The sequence below is a fragment of the Mus caroli genome, chromosome 16 (assembly GCF_900094665.2).
Source record: "Mus caroli chromosome 16, CAROLI_EIJ_v1.1, whole genome shotgun sequence".
In the NCBI taxonomy this organism is placed as follows: domain Eukaryota; kingdom Metazoa; phylum Chordata; class Mammalia; order Rodentia; family Muridae; genus Mus; species Mus caroli.
The window spans coordinates 56,107,384-56,128,720 of record NC_034585.1 but is presented as its reverse complement, the minus strand read 5'-3'; the positions used below and the strand labels follow the sequence as shown (position 1 = coordinate 56,128,720).

The following is a 21,337-nucleotide window of genomic DNA, read 5'->3' as shown; positions in this document are numbered from 1 at the left end:
TTTCTAACAGCTGTTATTTTTAGGTACAAAACACAAATTTAAAAATCAAATGTGTTATGAAAGAACTTTAAAAGCTCAGCTTCATTTTCTGTAAAATATGAACATTCAACTCCCAACAAATAGAGAGCATCATTTTAATATATTCGTGTATTTCTTACAAAATGTGGGCAAAATTTGTCAAGTCTGGTATTCTAAGCACTGCATTTTCTAGGGACAGCAGCCTGATCAGTGCTTCCATATCCTTGCTTGTGTGAAGTTTTAAAGTATAAAAGACAAACTCTCAGCTTTGAAGCCGTCTTCCCCAGCTCACTAGCCTTTTTTCCACCAGAGGGAGTGACTTTTTCCTCAATAATAAATGATTTCTAGTTCTAGTACTGAAAATAAAAATAAACCATGATAATAACAATAACAACTGACTATCTTGTTAGACTGTCTTCTATTTCTAGCAGACATGTACGCTCATATTTTTAAAAAGAAAACATTGTCTTTTTTTCTTCAACAATAAATGGTGGGTATTACTCACATACAATCAACATCTGGTTGACTCTGTTGAATTAATGCAAAGAATATATGGCTAATTGAAATCTGTGGTGCCGCAAATTATAATGTGATTACCTATCCATATCCAATTATTAATTAGAACTCTGAACTAATAAACTGAATTGACATATTCTTATTCCTTCCACCCTTAAAAGATTGAAATTTAAATGACTGAAACTTCTTTATGAATAATGCTACATAGTATGTGTGTGTGTGTTTCATTGGTATGTTGTTCACATTTTGCCTCCAAAAGGGTGTTCCTACTCCAACAGGCCCCCTGCTTACCTGGGGCCTCAAGACCCTAGAGGATTAAGCCATCTTCTCCCACTAAGGCCTGACCAGGAAGACCTCTGCTATATTTTTGCCAGGGGCCTCAGACCCACCTATGTATGTCCCTGGTTGGTGGCTCAGACTTTGGGGTCTGGGTTAGTTGAGACTACTGGCCTTCCTATGAGTCACTCTCCCCTTTAACTTCTTCAATCCTTCCCCTAATTTAACCATAGGGGTCCCCAACTTCAGTTCAATGGTTGGGTGTAAGTATCTTCATCTATCTCAGTCAGCTGCTGGTAGAGCCTCTCAGAGGACAGTCATGCTAGACTCCCATCTGTAAGCATATCATAGCATCAGTAGTAGTGTTGAGCCTTGGTTTCCTCCCATGAGATAGATCCCACTTTGGGCCAGTCATTGGACTGCCTTTCCTTCAGTCTCTTCTCCATTTTTGTCCCTGTAGCTCTTTTAGATGGTGTGGTTTCCCTTCCCCCACCCTATAACCTGCTTGCTCAAGGGTGGAGTTTCCTGCTGAGAGAGGTTGGAGACCATACTGTCAAAAGGGCAAGCCCTTCACTGCCTCCCACCCAAATAAAAAAGCCAATTGGCCTTGTACTAAGGAGCCAGTCTTACCCCTCCTCCCTGTTTCCCCACCTATCATCCAAAATTGCGGAGGAATATCAACTCAATGTTATTCTTAATAAAGCGTATTTCAAATTTGTTCAGTCAAACTTAGCCAGGGTTCCAACGCCCTACTTAAAATGCAACCANGAAGTTACCTATTCAGCACTAATTAGCATTATAAAGTCAGAGCCTACAGCTCAGCGCTATTCTGTTAGTGGTTTACTAAGATAATAAGGACAGTCTTAGCCAGATACAGTTTACCATTAGAAAAGATAGAGAATCCCACGGAAACAGGTTTTTTCTTTAGCCCTAAGAACTCAGGCAGAACTATTGAGCATAGATAATTTTTCTGCCTCAGGCCAGCCTTTTCTTTTTTTTTTTTATTTTTTTGTTAACAAATGGGAGGAGATGTGGTTTCCCTTCCCCCACCCTAGAACCTGCTTGCTCAAGGGTGGAGTTTCCTGCTCATTCGTTCTGCCACGCCCACTGCTGGACCCTGTCGCTTTGCTGCTTGGAGGCACACACGTGTTCGTCCTGCTACTGGACCCCGAGTTACTTGGCGGGAAATTGGGTTCCCTCCCCCTTCCTTTATAACTGAATGTTGGAATTAGTAAAGGGGTGCCTTAAACATAAAATCGTCTTGGCCTCATTCTTTCTCCCGCCCCGTCTAGCTTCCTCTCTTTTCAGCTCGAACTGCCATCCTCAGTTAAACCGTTCGCATTGCAGACTGCGGGCGGGCTGCAACAAGATGGGAACAGTTCTGTGTCAGAAATTTTGACTGTGGGTTAGTATCCCTTTGCCTCCACTTGAGGCCCTGTCTATCTACTGGACGTAGACTCTTCGAGTTCCCTCTTTCCAGTGTTGGGCATTTTCACTAAGGTCAAACCCATTGACCTGTTATAGTCACTCACCTCCTGGGTCTCTGGTACTTTCTAGAGGGATCCTATTCATTCTCTTGGCCCTCTGGGCTTCTCTCCTGTCCCCCCTTTCCTCCCCTACTCTTCTCTCCCACTCAGGTCCCTCCCTCCCTCCACCTCTTGTGATTATTTCCTTCTAAGTAGAATTAAAACATCCTACACCTACTTACTTAACATGAGTTGTGGGGAATCAAACTCAGGTCTTCATACTTCCGTGCAAGTGCTTTATTATTGAGTTCTTTCCCCCATGCCCTTAATCTTTGTTGAATGTACCGTGTTACACTGAGAGAGCTGTGAGCCTTCTGGTAACAGCCCCTCAGAGTCAGTTGCCTTATGTCTTCACCATTCCTTGCTGTTTCTGACCTTTCAATCTGTCTTCAACACACCCACCTTGAATGTTCTGACCCCTCCTTATTTGTACATCCTACTATTTTCACCTCAACATAAAGTATCTCCCTCGCATCTAGTCCTGAAATCATGATTGTTCTTAATGGAAACAGCATTTTCATGGATGGACTACTCTTAAGTGATTCATTTGCATTCATCTCCTTTTCTTTTTAATGGTGCACAAGATAGTACCGTATACTTCTGTGACTCTCATACCAATCTGGCAGTATGTACTCATGCAGCAACATGCATATTTAACCTATTCATAAACTAGAGCTGAAGTATAACAGTTATATTTCTATCAATATATCTTGTATAATTCTGTATCCTATATAATAAGCTATTATAACTGTATTTAGCACAGGATTTTTTTCAGTGTTGATAAATTAATTAAAACAATATTGTTTTCTAATTGTCATAAAGCCCAGACTTATGACTTCACGGGTCAAATCAACTATACATACCAGGATTGTCTAAACAAAGCCCGAATTTGACCCATAGATTAGGACTGAGAAGAAGATCAGGGAATGTCAGATAATCATTGCTTTCCTCAAAAATTACACTACCACATCCCATTCTGCTGGACATAATTGTGTAGCAAATCAGGGATGTCTCTTGAGGAGCTGCCTTGATGCAGAAATAACACCTTCAATGTTTCTGAAAATTAATCAATGTTTTTATTTTATAATAATAATTCTAAGAACACTACTTCACCTAAATTTGTAATACAAAATGGCAGAAGCATTATAAACACACCAAGCATATTTTTCACACAAGCATTTTCAAGCAAACATTGAAAAGATGTATTTGGGGTTCATTTCTAAATGATATCATGGTAATTTGGATTTTTCTGAAATAGAAATGTTTGGTATAAACAAATGATTTTTGTTTTGTCTTTTAAGGTGAATTTGGAGAAGTCTGCAGTGGGCGTTTGAAGACACCAGGGAAAAGGGAGATCCCAGTTGCCATTAAAACATTGAAAGGTGGCCACATGGACCGACAAAGAAGAGATTTTCTAAGAGAAGCTAGCATCATGGGTCAGTTTGACCACCCAAACATCATTCGCCTAGAAGGTGTTGTCACTAAAAGTAAGTTCCTGGTTTTCCTCACTATTTCTCCTACAGTGCTCTTAGATTTTATTAAGTCATAATAAAAATACCAAGTTGTTGAGACAGCGACTTCATTCAGGATGCTGGCTTCTGACCTCTCTTCTCAGTGTCTGTCTCTAGGCCATGGCATTATCAGAGTTTACATAGGTTACCACAAAGCTCGGAAAAGGAATCACCCCTTAACTTTGCTCATTTGGCTTAGCATAATGACTCAAGAGGAGCGGGTTATATTTTTCTAAATGTCAATATTAATAGAAGACTGACTATCAATATTTGATTCATTAAAGTAAATTACTGCTCCTTAGAAATACATTTAATAGACAAGTATAAAATGCTTTATCATAGAGTAAAACCTTTCCAGAAAAAATTCTATATGGAAGTCAGCTCTATTAATAGCATTATGAATAAATTATTATAGTTGGTCCAAAGTAAAATATAAGATAACTGCTGAGATAACAATTCTGCTGTTACAGAAATAGTGGAATCAAAGTCATTGTTTTGAAAGAAAATTACTTTAAAATCTAAAATTACTCATACTTTAAGTAACTGGCTGCATATTGTACATATTTGAACAATGAAAAAAGGCAAAAAATATAACAATATGTATCCATTTTTATTTACTAATAAACTAAACATAAAACCCAACAGAGAATATAATTGAATTTTTCATAAAAATTATTTAAATATTTAAAGTGACATTTTATTTCACTTATATGAGTGGGATCTAGAGTGATGGTTCAGTGGTTAAGAGCACATCCTACCTTCTCTTGCAGAGAACCTAGGCTGAGTTTCCAGAGCCCACTACTAGGACAGAATCATATGTAATTTCAGTTCCAGCAATTTTGATGATTTCTTTATGCTACCACAAGCTCATGTACATATGTGATGTATATAAATTCATGTAAACACAAACACACACGTAAAAGTAAAATATGTAAATAAATATTTTTCAAACCATTTAAGGGACATTAAAATTTCATGTTATAGTTAAAAATAAGAAAATGTAATAACTTAAAAAAATATGTGCTGAACTCTGCATCTAAAATCTCTATATTCTTCACCCACGGCATTGGTAAAATGTTTCTCAAGAGACCAGATTAATGGCAGCCTCAATAGTTCAGAAAGCATGGAAGAGAGTTCAAAATAATAATCATTATAGTGGACTTGTTATTGTAGTGATTTAAGTTTTTCAATATTCACCCATATGCACTTCTCAACCACAATTACATTGAATTCAGCCATGTGACCAACTTTGCCCACTGGGACATTAGCAAGGTCAGGACACATGGCATTTATATACTTGCAAATTGTTACCTGTAGTCTATAATTCTTCTTCCTGAAACCCAACTTACATGTGGAATGAAAATAATCCATGCAGCATTGCAAAAAGAAGCCTAGCAAGGTAGGAGGGCATTGCACATAGTCTGAGTTTAATCTCAAGGTACCAACAGGAACTGAGTGCTACCATTGTCCTCTGTCCTTAACACCCATGTTGTGACTTGCATATGGATATAGTCACATCTCTCTTACATTAATCTCACACACATGTTAAATGTCTTACACACACACACAAGCACAAACAAACACATACACAATGAATTGGATGGATGCATGGATGGATGGATGGATGGATGGACAGATGAACAGATAGATGATAGATTTTTTTTAAAAACAGAGAATCAAGGTACTTTACTCAACATGCTAGATGGCACTAAATTTCAGTCTTGTGAGTGAACCATCTCAGACATTACATCCCTACCCAATTCGCACCCTAGCCAGGTACCTGCAGCTTTGGCCATGTGGCAGGGCAAAGAAACTAAATCAACTCAATCTAGTCAACCCAAGAAATTATAAGAGAGGAGGTTTTTTTCAAATAAATTTTGGTTCTTTATTGATTCTTAAACTCTTTTCATATAATGTATTTTGAGTATATTTATATTCTTACTTTTCCCTTTAACTCCTCTGAAATCTACTCCAAGTTTGTGTCCTTACTTTTCTTAATATTCCATAAGGTCAAATTCATGTTCCCCACATACTCCTGCACTACATCCAGTGGAGTATTCTAAATGTATTAGGGGCCATAGCCATAAAGAAAAGTGACTCTCCCTCTCTTGGAAGTCTAATTGTCCATATCTCCTCAGATGGAGGTAGAGATTTGAGTTCCTCTACCATTCTGGAATGTTGACTGGCTCAATCTTGTGCAAGTTGTATATAGGCAAACCATAGTTGCTATGAGTGCGTACATTCGGCTGTTTATTAGAGCCAGAAGGCACTACTTCACTCTTGTCCTCCCTGATCTCTGACTCCTACAGTCTTTCCTCTCTCCCTTCTGTTGTGGTTCCTGTGCCTAGTGATCTAGATGTCACATACCACTGACACTTACGTTATCACTTTGAACCACCATCCACGACACAAAGATGCTTTTTAATGAGGAACAAGAACTATATCGATCTATGCATCGAGAACTACAACTGTAGCCATGTACACTAGTGGTACAAATGTTATAAGAGTAAGAAACTGCAGAGGTCTTAAGTTCTGCATCATAGGAGGAAATGCATGTCCGAAACTATAAATCTAACTAATGACACATGGTTGGGGAGGCTAGACATCCTAGGAATGAACTTACTATTATTTTATTAGATGCATAGTATCTAAATGCCTGCTAAATCTGTGTAAAATTGTTGTTTTAAGCCATTAAGTTTAAATTTGTTTCTTTAACGGCAATAAATAACCAAATCAATGAATCGTTATAGGAATTCTGCTCTTGCCAGTTAAGATCTGTACACATTGGATAAATTATTTAACATCTCTATACTGAACTTTCATGTCTGTAGAATAAAACTAAACTAACCCAGATATCATTAATTAGAGAATCTCAGTTCTCTTTTCTAAGACTTTGAATTATTCCAATACAAATTAAATCTATAAATGGATACTGAATTTAGCATCATCTTCCTCTCACTAGCTTAACCATTTCAAGTGATTCCTTCATTTTTACTTTTATATTTACATGAAAAATTTATTTTTGAGGATGGCTTATAATTTAAGTTTGATGCCAAAATTCTCTTGTGTGAGTTTACACATAGAATGTCTAAAAATAAGAGAACAGCAATAGACTTAGAGTTTGGAAAGTAAGAGATCTTTATTTTCTTCCATTAATAGATCAAATCTTATCAAATAAATACTATGACTTTATCCATATATTATCATATATTATATTATAAATAGCATATTTATATGTATATATAAATGACCTATAAGAAGGCTCTACAAAATGGGAAAATTAATTCTATATAAGTCAGTATCTCCATGATGACAATCAGCATTATAGTTTTAACTGCTAAGCGCAAACCACATAAGGGAGTGTTGAGGCGCTGCAGGGTACATTGTGGGGATGAGGGAAAAGCAATTCCGGCAACAATCAGTGATGATGCTTGTCCTGTTATCATCTTGAGTCAAGTGCTATGGGATTGTTAGAAGAAAAGCAATAAATAAATGAAAACCTCATTCCCATAAATACACAGTAATTGTTCCAGGATTGCCCTTAAGTAGCTAAGAGATAGCTAGCAATTAATGTTCCCTAAAGACGCCCCCAACTGCATAAAAGATACTGATGAAGATAATGATGCAGTACAAGGGCCTGATTGCGGATAGATTGTCCTGGGGTCTGGGAAACAAATATATTGAATCTCCATTAAAAGTGATATAAGATAATAAATAAAATCCTTCAGAGCATCCGTCTACAAGTTCTCGTTTAATGTGAGTATATTTCTGTCTTATGTATAGCCTTTTCTCTTAGATGCATGCATGGTGTACTTCTTTGAATCACTTCTGCTCCATCATATGTTCACATATAACTGCTTTTATTTTAAATTGGAAAGCTAAATGATTAAAGACTGCATCATGCAAAAAAACGATGTCTGATAAAAATTGAACCTCTTTGTATGATGAATCATATCACAATTTTACTAGCCTGTTAAGATATAACTGATGGAAAGAAAGATGAATCAGTTAAAACCATATAGGAGACACATACTCTTTCTCCAGGAAGGAAATAGAAGCCATCAGATGGAGGACAGACTTGTAATCCTTAGTAGCATAAGTAGTCACTGATATGTAGCTGATAGTTGTCAGTGACATTAGTTACATCGCCAAGAGGTAAAAGGCTAGCTTTCTATAAGAAGTTAAGAATTGCAGCTTAGTGATGAAGAAGTATGGCACAATAACTGTGAGACAGACAACAGGGTCTATCTTCCAGCTAAGTAAAAAGAGCATTTACAAGCACTAACTATATCGCCTAAGTAACAAACTCAGTAAAGAGGAACAGAAGTCATCCCCAGTAGCAAACAAATTCCCAAAGATAATTCCATGTCATTCTAAGACATTCTTTAAAGAACCCATGGCTCAATACTAAAGCTATAATAGAATCTTCTAGAGTTATTTGGAACCTTTGTATGTTCAAGAATGTTATAAATTACTCACAGGGAGTTTTTATGAACATACATAAAAGAATAAATTCTACTCAGTCAAAAAGCATTGTACTACATTCATAGAAAGAGGCTCCCTAGTTCTCAGCTTGGCTTATTCTTGTTAGATAAAGGTAATCCTCCAAACATCCACTGTTAGAGCAACTGCTTCACCAGCTAATTATGGACTGAATAGTCACCAAACCACTCTAGGGCTTAGGTTTCTATTTTCCTATGAATGAAAGAAAAGTCCAGATCAGAGTACAAAACATAGAGGTCAAATGTAACCCTAATAAATCCTATTCCCTTAACAAACCAAAAGACATGAGATGTTCAATAAGGAAAGCTTATCCCATGATGGTTGATCCCTCCAAGATCATTATAAATTTAGGTTCATGCTGATAATTAAAAAATATTAATGAGGTTCACAATGAAAGAGAAATGAAAATTTCAGCCAACTTTTTAATTTATAATACATACATCGGAAAAATATGGGGAAATTTATCTGTAAGCAACATTACAGTTTGGATAGTATATTAATTAGCTTTCTGTAACTGAAATGCAATATTTGATATTTTTAACTGATAAAATAGTAGGCCTACTCTTGCTAACAGTTTTTAAAGTTCTAGTGTGTAATTGATTAGCTATAATAATTAGGGTCTTTCTGATGGCACCGGGTGAAGAAAAGTGATGCTTAGTCAAGCCAAGAAGTATAGGGAAGATGGTGACTAGCTCTCAGAACCTCATTTGATGGTATCATCAACTGAGCTGGCACATGCAGGGATCCTTATTTCCTGGTGCGATGGGACAAGTTCCATCCAATGAAGAGTAACTAACTGACCCTTCTTTTGTACACTTTTGTTAATTAGCAATAAGATGGAGTTAAACACTGAAGGAAACAAAAAAAAATCAATCTAATTCTATAAACACATTTTAGATAGCAAGAGAGAATTGAAAGCAAAGAGCAAGCAAAATCATGAGAAGAATGATAGAGTGTTTTAGGCACAGATAGCAAACTGTTTTAAGTCTTGAATCAGAACTTAGCACATTAGTGTAATAGCAAGAAAGCTAGCAAAAGTAATAAGTGTCAATTAATTACATAATGAAAAAAAGGACAAAATAGCAAGGAAGCCAGTGCAGAAAGACAAAAAAAATGGTGAGAAAAATATATTAATCAATATATACTTTGAAAGGAATAGATTTAAGATCTATTTTTCAAGACGTAAATGAGACACTTTGGTTATTGCCTGATTGTATCATAGATGAGGAGGAAAGGTCATATTCAAATGGCTTCTAATCATATTATTCCTGTAAGAAAGAGGATGGAAAGGAGAGGAGGGAAAGAAAGGGAACAGATTTAGAGAAAATAGCACTTTCTTGTTTGAACATGATTGCATTTAACTGAAGGCTTCCAGGAAGTTCTTGAAGCCCAGCAAGGAGCTTGGCTCACAGATGCAAATGAAAAGGCATTTAGCAGACTGGTAATGGTTAGTAGCTGATGTAGGGAAGGTGTTATCCCCTGGAAGAGGACTGCATTAAAACACACATATGTATGAGATTCTCAGGAAACTTCCTTAATCAGTAAAAAACACAAACAGGAAAAGAAACCAAAAGAGAGAGANAGAGAGAGAGAGAGAGAGAGAGAGAGAGAGAGAGAGAGAGAGAGAGAGAAGCTAAGACAGAAGAGAAGTAACAAGGAATAGAACGCATAGGTCTTGCTGTCAGAGCAAGAGAGAGATCCCTAGAATAAAATCAGCTAAGGAACCAACTACAATAAGAACCAAGAAACATCCTTTGGAAAAACAAAACAAAACAAAAACAACAACAACAACAATCTCAGAAAAATATACTCCCTTCAGCCAGAGGTAGAGAGCAAAATATTTGATGTATGCTAACGCTGCAAACTCGTAGCTTTGAAAATAGTCAAGGCTCCTGCTATCTTAAATTCAAAATGATTAACATCCATTAAAGCCTTCACTTATTCAAATAATGTGTATTATATGAGAAGCTACAGCACTTTTCCAAGTACTGGGGTTCAGGATTGAGTAGGGAAGGTCAAACTCTACTCATGTGTCAGAAGTTCCTAGAGTTGGACTAGAGAGATAGCTCAGAGGTGAAGGCCACAACTATTCTTCCAAAGGTCCTGAGTTCAATTCCCAACAACCACCTGGTGGCTTATAAGTATATATATATACTTATAAGTATATATATATATATATATATATATATATATATATATATATATGAGATCTGATGTCCTCATTTGGAGTGCAGGCCTTCATGCAGGCAAGATACTGTATACATAATAAATAAATAAATCTATAAGAATTGCAAAAAATATTTTTAAAAAGGAAGTCTAGAGTTTCATTCTTAAATCAAGCATTTATTTTTAATGACTATGGCATTTCTAATTCATTCTTATTTCTCTTATACTTCTGTTTCTACATCCCAGAAAAGACTGGGTAAAATACTAGTGTGATCTCAGTCCAGGATTCAGGCACACACTTGTGGTAAGAAGGTGGTGGTCTCCAGAGCAGGACTCCATCTGGTGTTTCTTCCTTCCTTTGCTTTGATGGTGTAGAACACAAGTTCATCTGCCAAGATGGTTGGTAAAGGAATGGTGTTGGTGAGTGTTTGTGATAGATGTTGAGAAGATGTTGGAAGCAAACTGACCAGGAAAGGATTTTGGCATCACTGAAATCTAAGGAAACTAGACCATGAGGACACAGCCTGCTTCCCTGCTATGATGAAAGGAAAGAATAGGAATGTGAGGAAGGTGTGACCCAGAAGCAGAAGTGCGTAGGAGTGGTAGCAAAGGGAGAAGGCAGGTAAATGCTCTGGACTTTCTTCTCCCATTAGCCTTAAGTATTTACTTTGCTGTTGCTGGAAATGGTGATGAATTATTCCTAGGTGATTTCAGGAGACTCTGGGGATTTGTAAAACACTTACTGCTAAGTATTTGCCCTTGGGATTATAACATATACACACAGCTAAACAAAATGCATCTTATGTGACTGCAGCAACTAATTATAAGATGGCCACACTCTGCCACACTCTGTTCAAGCACAGCCAAGGCTCACTGGGAAATTGGAATAACGTATTGGGATGTTTTCCTGTTGTCAGATTAGGGTCTCTCTTTCTATAAAAAATAATAATAATACAAATATTGTTTCTGTATTTAAGGGAAATGTATTCTTGTCCCTTCAGTGTTGAAATATCTGGGTCTCCTCAATGTCACTCATTTCAATCACTTCTGTAGATCAACCTCCAGCATCTTCCCCTTCTTGGTTCTATGTCGCTAATCCTGCTAATGATGTGTGATAGGCTGTGAGAAGTAGTGAGAGCTTTAAGAAAGACATCTAATAAGTTGTTGGCTATGAAAGTAACACTGTAAACTGCAGGAGCTAAGAGAGAAAAGAGTCTACAAATAAAAATGTATTCATTCAAAATATCTCCTTTAAAAACAACAATATGAACTAACCAGTACCCCCAGAGCTCGTGTCTCTAGCTGCATATATAACAGAAGATGGCCTTGTCGGCCATCATTGGGAAGAGAGGCCCCTTGGTATATATGCCCCAGTACAGGGGAACTCCAGGGCCAGGAAGTGGGAGTGGATGGGTAGGGGAGAAGGGCAGAGGGAGGGTATAGTGAACAATTGGGGTAGCATTTGAAATGTATATAAAGAAAATATCTAATAAAAAATAAATTATAAAAAATAATAAAGCCGTCTAAAAAGTAAAGTCATATTCATTTTCAGAAAAAATAAATCTCATCCCTTTCATCCCTAAAATAAGTTTGGTCTGAGTAGAGGGCACAATGCATCTAAATTCAGGGAGAACTAAAAACAAAGTAGGTAAAGCCATATTATAGGCATGAATTTGCTGCCATGCATTCAGGAGAATAAGAATCAGCCAGCCAGCCTAAGGAGAGGGCACTTTGGTCATGGCTAAGAAGCCTTTCAGAAGCCTTTAGCAGCCTTATGTAGGGTGGGTTAAAGACTTGTAAAAGTCACCAAATGACTAAGGAGCCTCCCATGTGATTTTTGTATTTTTAGAAGCCCCTGTAGAATCAATGAGGGAAGTCTCACACAGTCTTCATTTATTGTGTAGGATTTTCCGAAGGACTTAATATTGCACCCAAGCTGAACCTAGTTCAATGCTGTTTGGTGCTGTCACGGCTGCTGCTTCTTTTGTTAGAGTATGTTGCTATGAAACTTTCTCAATTTGCATCTCAACATAATTTCAGACTTAGTGAAAATGTTACGAAAGCCATACTTTTCATATGACTTTCAGCCAGTTCCTCCTGATAACCATACAATTAATATCAAAGCCAAGAAACAACCCAAGTGTGGTGGCACATGCTCACAGTGCCAGCTCATAGAAAGCTGAATGAGGAGGCTCACACCTTTGAGGTTAGTCTGGGCATTATATTAGTATCTTCTAAGAAAGAAGGAGAGAGGTGAGGAAGGGAAGGAAGACAGATAGGTGGGGCAATTGGTACTGTATTCTCATTCTGCCTTGCCAGGGCTGTCTCTTATTTTTGCTCTATTATCAGTTCCAGGCTCCTGGGTAGAATTTATCTCACATCATTTTAGTCTCTTCTCATCTGTTCTTTGGGCTTCTTTGTCTTTGACCTCCATACTACCCATGAATACTGAGCAGCTTGTTTTCTGAGTGTCCTCCACATTAGTGTCTGTAGTCTCACAATGATATGCAGCTCTCCCTTGGTTGGCAGGAAGTCTGCAGGAAGGATGAACCTCACTGAGTGCAGTGTGGGAAGGGATACAAGCATTTCATTCTTTAGGATGCCAACTCCTACATCACCGCACTGCAAAGTGACTTCTCCCCTGTTTGGAAATACTGTGTAATTAGACGACAGATAATTTAGACTATGAAAATTTTCTATTCTCAAATTTGTGGTTATTAGTTTTATCATCTGTTAATAGACACTGTCTGCCACAGTTATCTCAGTTCTATTCTAATGATAACTTTTTTCTCTTTCTGTTTTCTCTATATAGTTTGTTAATTTGAACCCTTCTTCAAGACAAAACAGATTCATAATGTTGTGTCCACTAGAATTATTCTTCATTTCCAAATCTGGATGCTCTCAAAATCCATTCATAGTTCTAGTTGATTGCTGTTCCTCTGTTTGTTTTACATGTGGTGGCTGGAGGGCATCTGAATGTTTGCAATTTGGGTGTTCGTTTATGAAACATCTTTAACCATGTGAGCACAAGTTTCTATGAGAAGTTATATTTACATCTTGGGCAAATATTTAACTGTGGGATGACTGAACCATAAGATAAGTATATATTTAACAGCATAAAAAATTTCCAGGTATCTAGATGGAGCATATTTTGCAGGTCCACTAGTGATTAGGCTCATTGCAGGTGCCTGGTATCACTTGTCATGGTTGGAACAAACAAACAAAAAGGTTAGCTGTTCTGGAGAGCCGTATTTGCATTTTCCTAACGACTAATGAATCTGTGCATCTTTCATAGGTCTATTTTTTTGTCCCTATTTCTCCTTTAAAGGAGCATTTTCAATTTTGCCGGTCTTCTTTAATTGTGATTTTTTATATAATGTTTAATTTTTCTGCATAAAATACTTTGTCAATAATGTGAATCTTGGAGTGGTTTTTCTCTAGGTTGAAGTCCCTCTCTTCATTCTTCCACTAATGTCATTTGTAGAGAAATTTTTCTTATATTAATTTTTGACAAAATATAGTTTGCTATACTTTAAAGTGATTAGGCTTATGGTACTATACATAAACTCTCTTCAGCTAGCCTAAAGAAGGGTTCTAATTAACAAACTCACTCTACTCAGCCTTGATTCTTTCTATATTTAAGCAGGCTTATGCTAAGTCCCTCTAGCATCTGAGTTGCTCTCTTGAACCCAGAGCAACCAAATGTCTCAAATTCTCGGGGCTTATGATGACCCTAGTGTAATACACTAAACTTAGTGTATTATGTAACTTTATCTTTTTTTTTTTTTTTGGAGTTTTCTTTTGTGACCCACCTCTATTTTCTGTTTTCTCTAAAATCTGCATTATGAACCTCAATATGTATTTTATATATAATTTTTTGTTTTTGAATGAAGGTTATTCCATGGTACACTTGAATAAGGGGTCACACATGCCTTAATCTATAAAAACAGGCAGTATTTTATCTTCCATGCTAAAGTAAAGGTTAAAGGTATGAAGAGGCTGATTTTTCTTGGCTATCTAGCTCAGTTCTTACCTGTAACTCCATCTAGTGTCAGTCATGTTCATGTAAGACTGATGGCTTTCCCATAATTGTGTTTGTCTGGATTTTGGCATTTTCTCCTTCCTCTCAACAGTCATCACATTGGAGAAATTTTCTTTTTTTAAAGCTATATAATAAACTAGTTGTACATGGCTTTTCTACAGAAGCAAATTGATAAGATGACTGATGACTACATGACTAATTTACATATAGAAATATTAAACTCTCCCAAGCATTACCTGGTCTGTACCTTGTGTAGATGTGTAAATGATAATCCCAACACTCAGTCTCAACTCAGGCACAGATATATAAGCAGAATATCAGTCTTTCTGGTCTGAGACCTAACAGTAGGACCTCTTTAGTCCACTCTGAGTTGAGATAAAGCAACAGAATTGTGTGAATGAATTGACATTTTTATGAACTAATATCAATCACAAGAGTGCATTTGTTCATTGTTCAATCATCACAAATGTCAACAAAAGGCATTAGTGATATTTTTCTCTATTTCACTAGATGAGATGACTATTTCAAGATTGCTACCCACAAATTTAATGTATTGACCTTTCCTCTAAACATTAATAAGCATGATTCTTTTGAAATAAGTTCAGTTTTCATTTTGGCATGGCCATATATTATACAAGACATGCTGTTGTATTTGCTATGGCAATCTGTATGTACAGCGGTCTATTGCTCCTCTGTGACTTTGTCATTATTTCATAGAGCTGGTGCCTGAACCATTCCATTACACTGAAATGAAACTATACAGAAATGTTCCCCATTAGCTATTGCCTCTTAGTATAGATTTTATGCTCTGGTGAAAAATCACAGAGTGTGCCCTAGAGAAGAAAGGCTAAGGTAGAACTGGAAGGTTACTGGAAGAACTAAGTGTAAGTAAGGCAGCTTACAGACAGGAGGCATCAGCAGTAAGGATAGTGTATGCCTTAGCTTCTTCAAGAAAATGAGTACATTTTCCTTAAAAGGGGTCTGAAGTTAATAGAGCTATTGCTTAAGTGTGACTAAGCAAATATAGTGAAAGAAAACGAAAGTTTCAGTCCTTTAAGGTCTAATGCTCCAATGACCCTGCTTGAGCAAACAGAAGTCTCGGTCACAAAGGTGATTGGCAATGGGCTCAGAAACTATTTTATAGAACCTGTCCCAGGTGGGAACATGGAATGTTGTTTTATCAAGTGAAAAAATATCTTAATTCTCTAGCCATGCTTATCTTAAAACTACTATTTTCATAAGATAAAAATTAAAACGTCTTATAGCCAAGATGATACTACTGGTCTTTCTGTGCTATTCCTAAAGTTTTACAGTAAGAGAAGCCTGCATTGTAAGGAGGTGCACACTTCTGTTTGTAACGAAATGGATCTGGTCTTTTACTTAATCAATAAAAAAGGAACTGCCCAGAAGAAAGGTAGGGATAAAACATTAATGAAGAAGTTGATATGAATGGAACAAACCCCCACTTTAATCAAATTTGAATTTCTTAAAAGATTTATCAATACTTCTGCTAGAAATTTAATGAGATGAGGCCAGTGTCTTTGCATGTGTTAAAGATGTGTCCTTTACCACTATTGCATATGCCAGCAAGATTTTGCTGACAGGACCCTGATATAGCTATCTCTTGTGAGGCTATGCCAGTGCCTGGCAAATACAGAAGTGGATGCTCATAGTCATCTATTGGATGGAATACAGGCCCCCCAATGAAGGAGCTAGAGAAAGTACCCAAGGAACTAAAGGGGTCTGCAAACCTATAGGATGAACAACAATATGAACTAACCAGTACTCCCCAGAGCTTTGGTCTCTAGTTGCATATGTAGCAGAGGATGGCCTAGTAGGTCATCAATGGGAGGAGAGGCCCTTGGTCTTGTGATGATGATATGCCCCAGTACAGGGGAATGCCAGGGCCAGGAAGTGGGAGTGGGTGGGTTGGAGAGTAGGGCAGGGGAAGGGTATAGGGGACTTTCAGAGAGGAAACTAGAAAAGGGGATAGCATTTGAAATGTAAATGAAGAAAATATCTAATAAAAAAAGATGTGTCCTTTATAGTAGGAAAAAAATTATCCTTTTTGACAAAGAAATATTATACAGAGGAGTTGTAAGAAAAACCACTGTGCAGTTAGTATTGATAGAGTTAGTGAGACAAAAGAAGACTATTTTTTAAGCTAACCTTAGAGGACAGCACTAGAGGTGGGCAGTATAGTAAATATTAGTTTTGTAGTTTCAAATTTTTTCCATAAGCCACTGATCAATGATAGAGAAATAATTATGTTATGCTGTTAGAGATAATATTTTTCTTATCTTTAAACCTGTAGTTGTTTTGTTTGTTTAATATCCAATAGCCCCTATGCTTTCCTGATCCAGTTTTGTTCTATAACATGGCTCAAGCTGGTCAGGTTACATTCAGCTACCAGACTAGAGAACCTGTTAATGTCTGGTTTGTGACTCATGAGCCTTATTGAAATCTTTGCTAACTAATGCAATTGTTTCACAATTGGTCATCCTGTCTCAATTTTATTGTTGGCCCACCACTGCCTATTTTTTATCTCCTTGCTAGAATGATCCCTTTAAAAAGATGTTTTTCAAAGTACCTAGGGGAAAAAATGAGCAAATAACCAGAGATCTCCTTTGAACAGTTAACTTCTGAGCAACTATTAATCCTTGATTTATGATAGTATGCAGTTTGTTTTATATGTAATGTTTTTATTTTATTTAATATTCACATGTATATAATGTGTTTGGGCCAATTACACCCCCATTTCCTTTCCTCCAACTTCTCCCTTACCCAGCTACCACTTTTTCTCCTAACTTTATGTCCTTTCTATCTCCTTATTTATGCTGCCTACCAGATCCATTTGGGATTGTTTGCATCTTCATGGGTTCGGGAACATCTATTGGAGCACATCTATTCTCTTGGGGGTGGCCTCCATGAAGAACTGATACTCTCTTCCCAGAAGCCAATAGCTCCTCAGATAGGGGTGCGATTACACAAGACCCTCCACCACCCAGGCTAGGATATGGACTGGACTCAATTATCTTCTCCATTCACTCACAGCTTCTGTGACTTCAGATGAGCAGCTGAGCTGCCATGCCCTGCCCTGCAAATGCTGTTTTGCTGGAGATATCTAACCCCATGGCTCTTAAAGTCATTCTCTCCCCCTCTTCCTTGGTGATTTCTGATCCCTGGTAGGAAGGAATGTTTTATAATTTATATATCATGCTTATATCTTCACAATCTCTTTATTTTCTGTGCATTGATTGGTTGTGGGTTTCATTATTAATTGATGTCCACTACAAAAGGAAACTCCTGTGGTGAAGGTTGAGAGATGAACTGATCTACTTCCATAAAGATAAGAACTTAGAAGGCAATTTACTATTATATCCTGTTAGCAAAATAATAGTGCTGAGCTCTCCCCTAGACCCTATAAGCTAACCAATCACAGCGATTTTTGGTTTTATTTTGTTTGTTTGCTTGCTTGCTTCATTAATGGAATGACGCACGGGTGTCATCTTGTGGAGCAAGCTTTAAATCCAATCAGAAAGTGGCTGTTTATTGCCATAAAATTCCACCATATTTTATCAGTGGGCAAATCTTTCTAGGTCACTTACTATTGTAGCTACCAGAGTGTTGGTATTATGGGTATGTAGGACTGTTGATGACTTCTCTAATGGCATTAGTAGAATATTCTGGAATTATGAAAGTTAGCCATTATGGATGAAGCTTTCAGATCAGTTCCAGCTTGATTTCTTCATGTCTGATGTCTCAGGTATGTGGTATCTTCAGCAATAGGGTTTTACATCAACATCTGTGTGTAAAAAAAAAAAAAAAAGCAATGGAAATAGCTTCGAATATTGGTGGAGTAGTCTAGGGCAGTCCACTGACAAATATTTTGAAAAGAAATAGCCCATACCTAGCACTGGATGTTTTGTTTGACAGCTGGTGGTGTTTGGAGGAGGCATTGTGCCCCATTATACAGTAACTTCATTTAAACCCCTTTTATATCTGTATATACATTTATACTAGTAAAAGTCATTAGTGTTACTCCATCCCCATTCTACAAACTCAGCTACTCACAAGAAAGATCATATAGTAACACATTTTCATTGTTTTTAAAGGATAAGGCATAATACCAAATGTTGCCATAAAAAACTGAAGCAAAGAGAGCACAGGGGCATAGAAAAATAATAAACATTGATGTCAGTATAAATTTTAATCTAGGGAAGTACATTGACACACAATAGGTAAATTTACTCGATAGTTTTCTCTGTCCATAAAGGAAATAAACTACAATGCATGTCAATATGACCAATTTCAGAAGTCATTCTATAGTATCCATCATTTATTTCTGATATAAAACTGTAATGGGTGAGGGTTATGTATTATTTCATGTTCACATGCATCAATATAAAAATAGTTTGCCAAATGGCATCCTAGACACACTTCAGATCCAGGTATGATACTTGCTGCTGAGATTTTTACTCTTTCTACTTTTGATAATTCTAATTTTAACAGAGAAAAAGAAAAATTATAAGACTATTATCAGAAAAACAAACTATCATCTACATACAAACTTTAGTATTGTAATCCAAAATTATAATTACAATGATGTCCTGCTCCTTCTTGGATTGCATGAGCTTTTGTGAAGATCAGTTATTCTGCAAGATAGAGTTCTTATTTTACATCTTGACTTCAGACAATAGTGATGTTCTGGGCACAGTCATTGTCTTCTTTTTGCTTAAGAGTTTAATCCATCTTCTAGGACCTCTAACTTCATAAAATTTTCTAAAAGGGATATTTCTAGCCTGTTAACATTCTGTTGACATCTTTGCATACAAGCTTGGTATCTAAGGGAAAATGTGCTGCAAGATTCTTGTGCCATGTTTGTCATGTTTTATGTTAGATTATTATGGGAGTATAAATTAATTAGAGAGTATATGACTGCTCTAGTTAGGATTTTACTGCTGTGAACAGACACCGTGGCCAAGGCAACTCTTATAAAAACATTTAATAGAGGTTGGCTTAGAGGTTTAGAGTTTCAGTCTATGGTCATCAAGTTGGGAACATGGCAGCATCCAGGCAGGCATGGTACAGGAGGAGCTGAGAGTTCTAGCCCTTCATCTGAAGAGAGGAGGAGGGAGAAGGGGAGGGAGTGAGAATTATGTAACTATGGCTGGCTGGTATTCACTATGTAGCCCTATGGTTTTGTCCATTCATAAACAGAGATACTAAATTAAGTAACCTACCCAGGTGATTCAGTTAAAATTAAAAATAACATATATACCAAATGTAACCATATGTGGTCCATAAAAAAGATTCTTCTCTGTGTTCTATGACTTATGTATATGGAAAATCTCAAATACCTGTGGCTATTTTTCTCTCATGTCCACTTATGTCCTGAGTAGATTGACATTTGCCTCATTGTTCTGTGTTTGTCAGGTCTGTCTTTTACCTCTGCCCTCTATACACATGTATCTGTTTTAATTTCACTCATGTGAACAAGGAAATATTACAACTTGTTAGGAATATGTGAACTTCAGAAAAAATGTGAAGTAAAATAATCCCTCAGAAGCCTAGAATAGGAGCAACAGCTAAGCAGTTAAAAGCACTGGCTGCTCTTGCAGAGCTGGGTTTAGTTCCTTGTACCCACCTCGGAATCTCAAAATCATCTGCAAGTCTAATACCAAGGGATCTGATACCCTCTTTTGGCCCCCATAGTATGGTATAGATATTTACGTATATGGCACAAACATGGTATGCATATATTTAGATAGATTCATACTCAGACTTTTAAAATATACTAAAATATTTCTAGGCTTTTAAAGTTTTAGAAAGCAATGCAACTTCTCAATATATATATGTATATAAAACATGTGCATGTAACATTTGATATAGACTATATATAATGTCACAGTGGTTGGAGGCAGAGGAATGACTCAACAGTTAAAAAATGGCTGCTCTTCCACAGAACCCAGTTTCAATCCCCACACCCACATGGCTTACAACTGTAACTCCAGTTCTAAAAAGTCAATAACTTCTGGTTTCCTCAGGCACCAAATATTCCCATAGTGTACAAACATACAACCAGACAAACACCGATACATACAAATGAATGTTTATTTTAAAAAATATTGTGATGCACTTTTTCATAGTCTTAAAAAGAATATCAGAAGTTATAATGAAGGTGTCTTTTTTATAAACCACCATAAAATAACTTAAACATTTCAAAATAATTGTTTTCAAAATTGCTTAATATCCTATTAGTGATGACCTGTAGAAATTGGTGGTAAATTAACCAATATGTGAGGCTGGCACGTAGCTAATTTGGAGACAAACTGCCATAGTCTTAGAAGTATTAGAAATGCAGAGTTTCTTCAATTAATACACAGCATGCATAAAGACGAATGAGACACTTTAAAGCTTCAATGTAAATAAAACAATACTAACAAAAGAATGGTCCCAGAGCAAAGGGATTAAAGCCAGTTATTATCCTTACTCCTTAATACGTACAGTAAGTGTTACAGCACACGTGTTACTATTAACAAAGGCATACAAAAAATTTCACTCTGCTCCTAAAATTACACTAAAATGACAATGGCCATAAAAACCTGAGAATATCTGTCTTAAAATAATGATTGAAATAAGAAATGAATTCATAAAAGAAAGGCATAATGTGTACTAAAGTGTATACAAAATATACACATAAGAAGAAGAGGGGGAGAAGAGGAGGGGGAGAAGAGGAGAGGGAGAAGAGGAGGGGGAGAAGAGGAGGGAGAGAAGAG

The 21,337-nt window shown here is 36.7% G+C and overlaps 1 protein-coding gene across 2 annotated transcripts in view; it reads left to right on the top strand.

Moving 5' to 3' along the window:
* Window positions 1–21,337, top strand: part of Epha6 (EPH receptor A6) — an 882,350-nt gene that overhangs the window by 641,560 nt on the left and 219,453 nt on the right. For both annotated transcript variants that reach the window (XM_021184474.2, XM_021184473.2), the window contains one exon: window positions 3,638–3,823. In XM_021184474.2, the coding sequence (XP_021040133.1) occupies window positions 3,638–3,823 (186 nt within the window). The remainder of the gene's footprint in view (window positions 1–3,637; window positions 3,824–21,337) is intronic.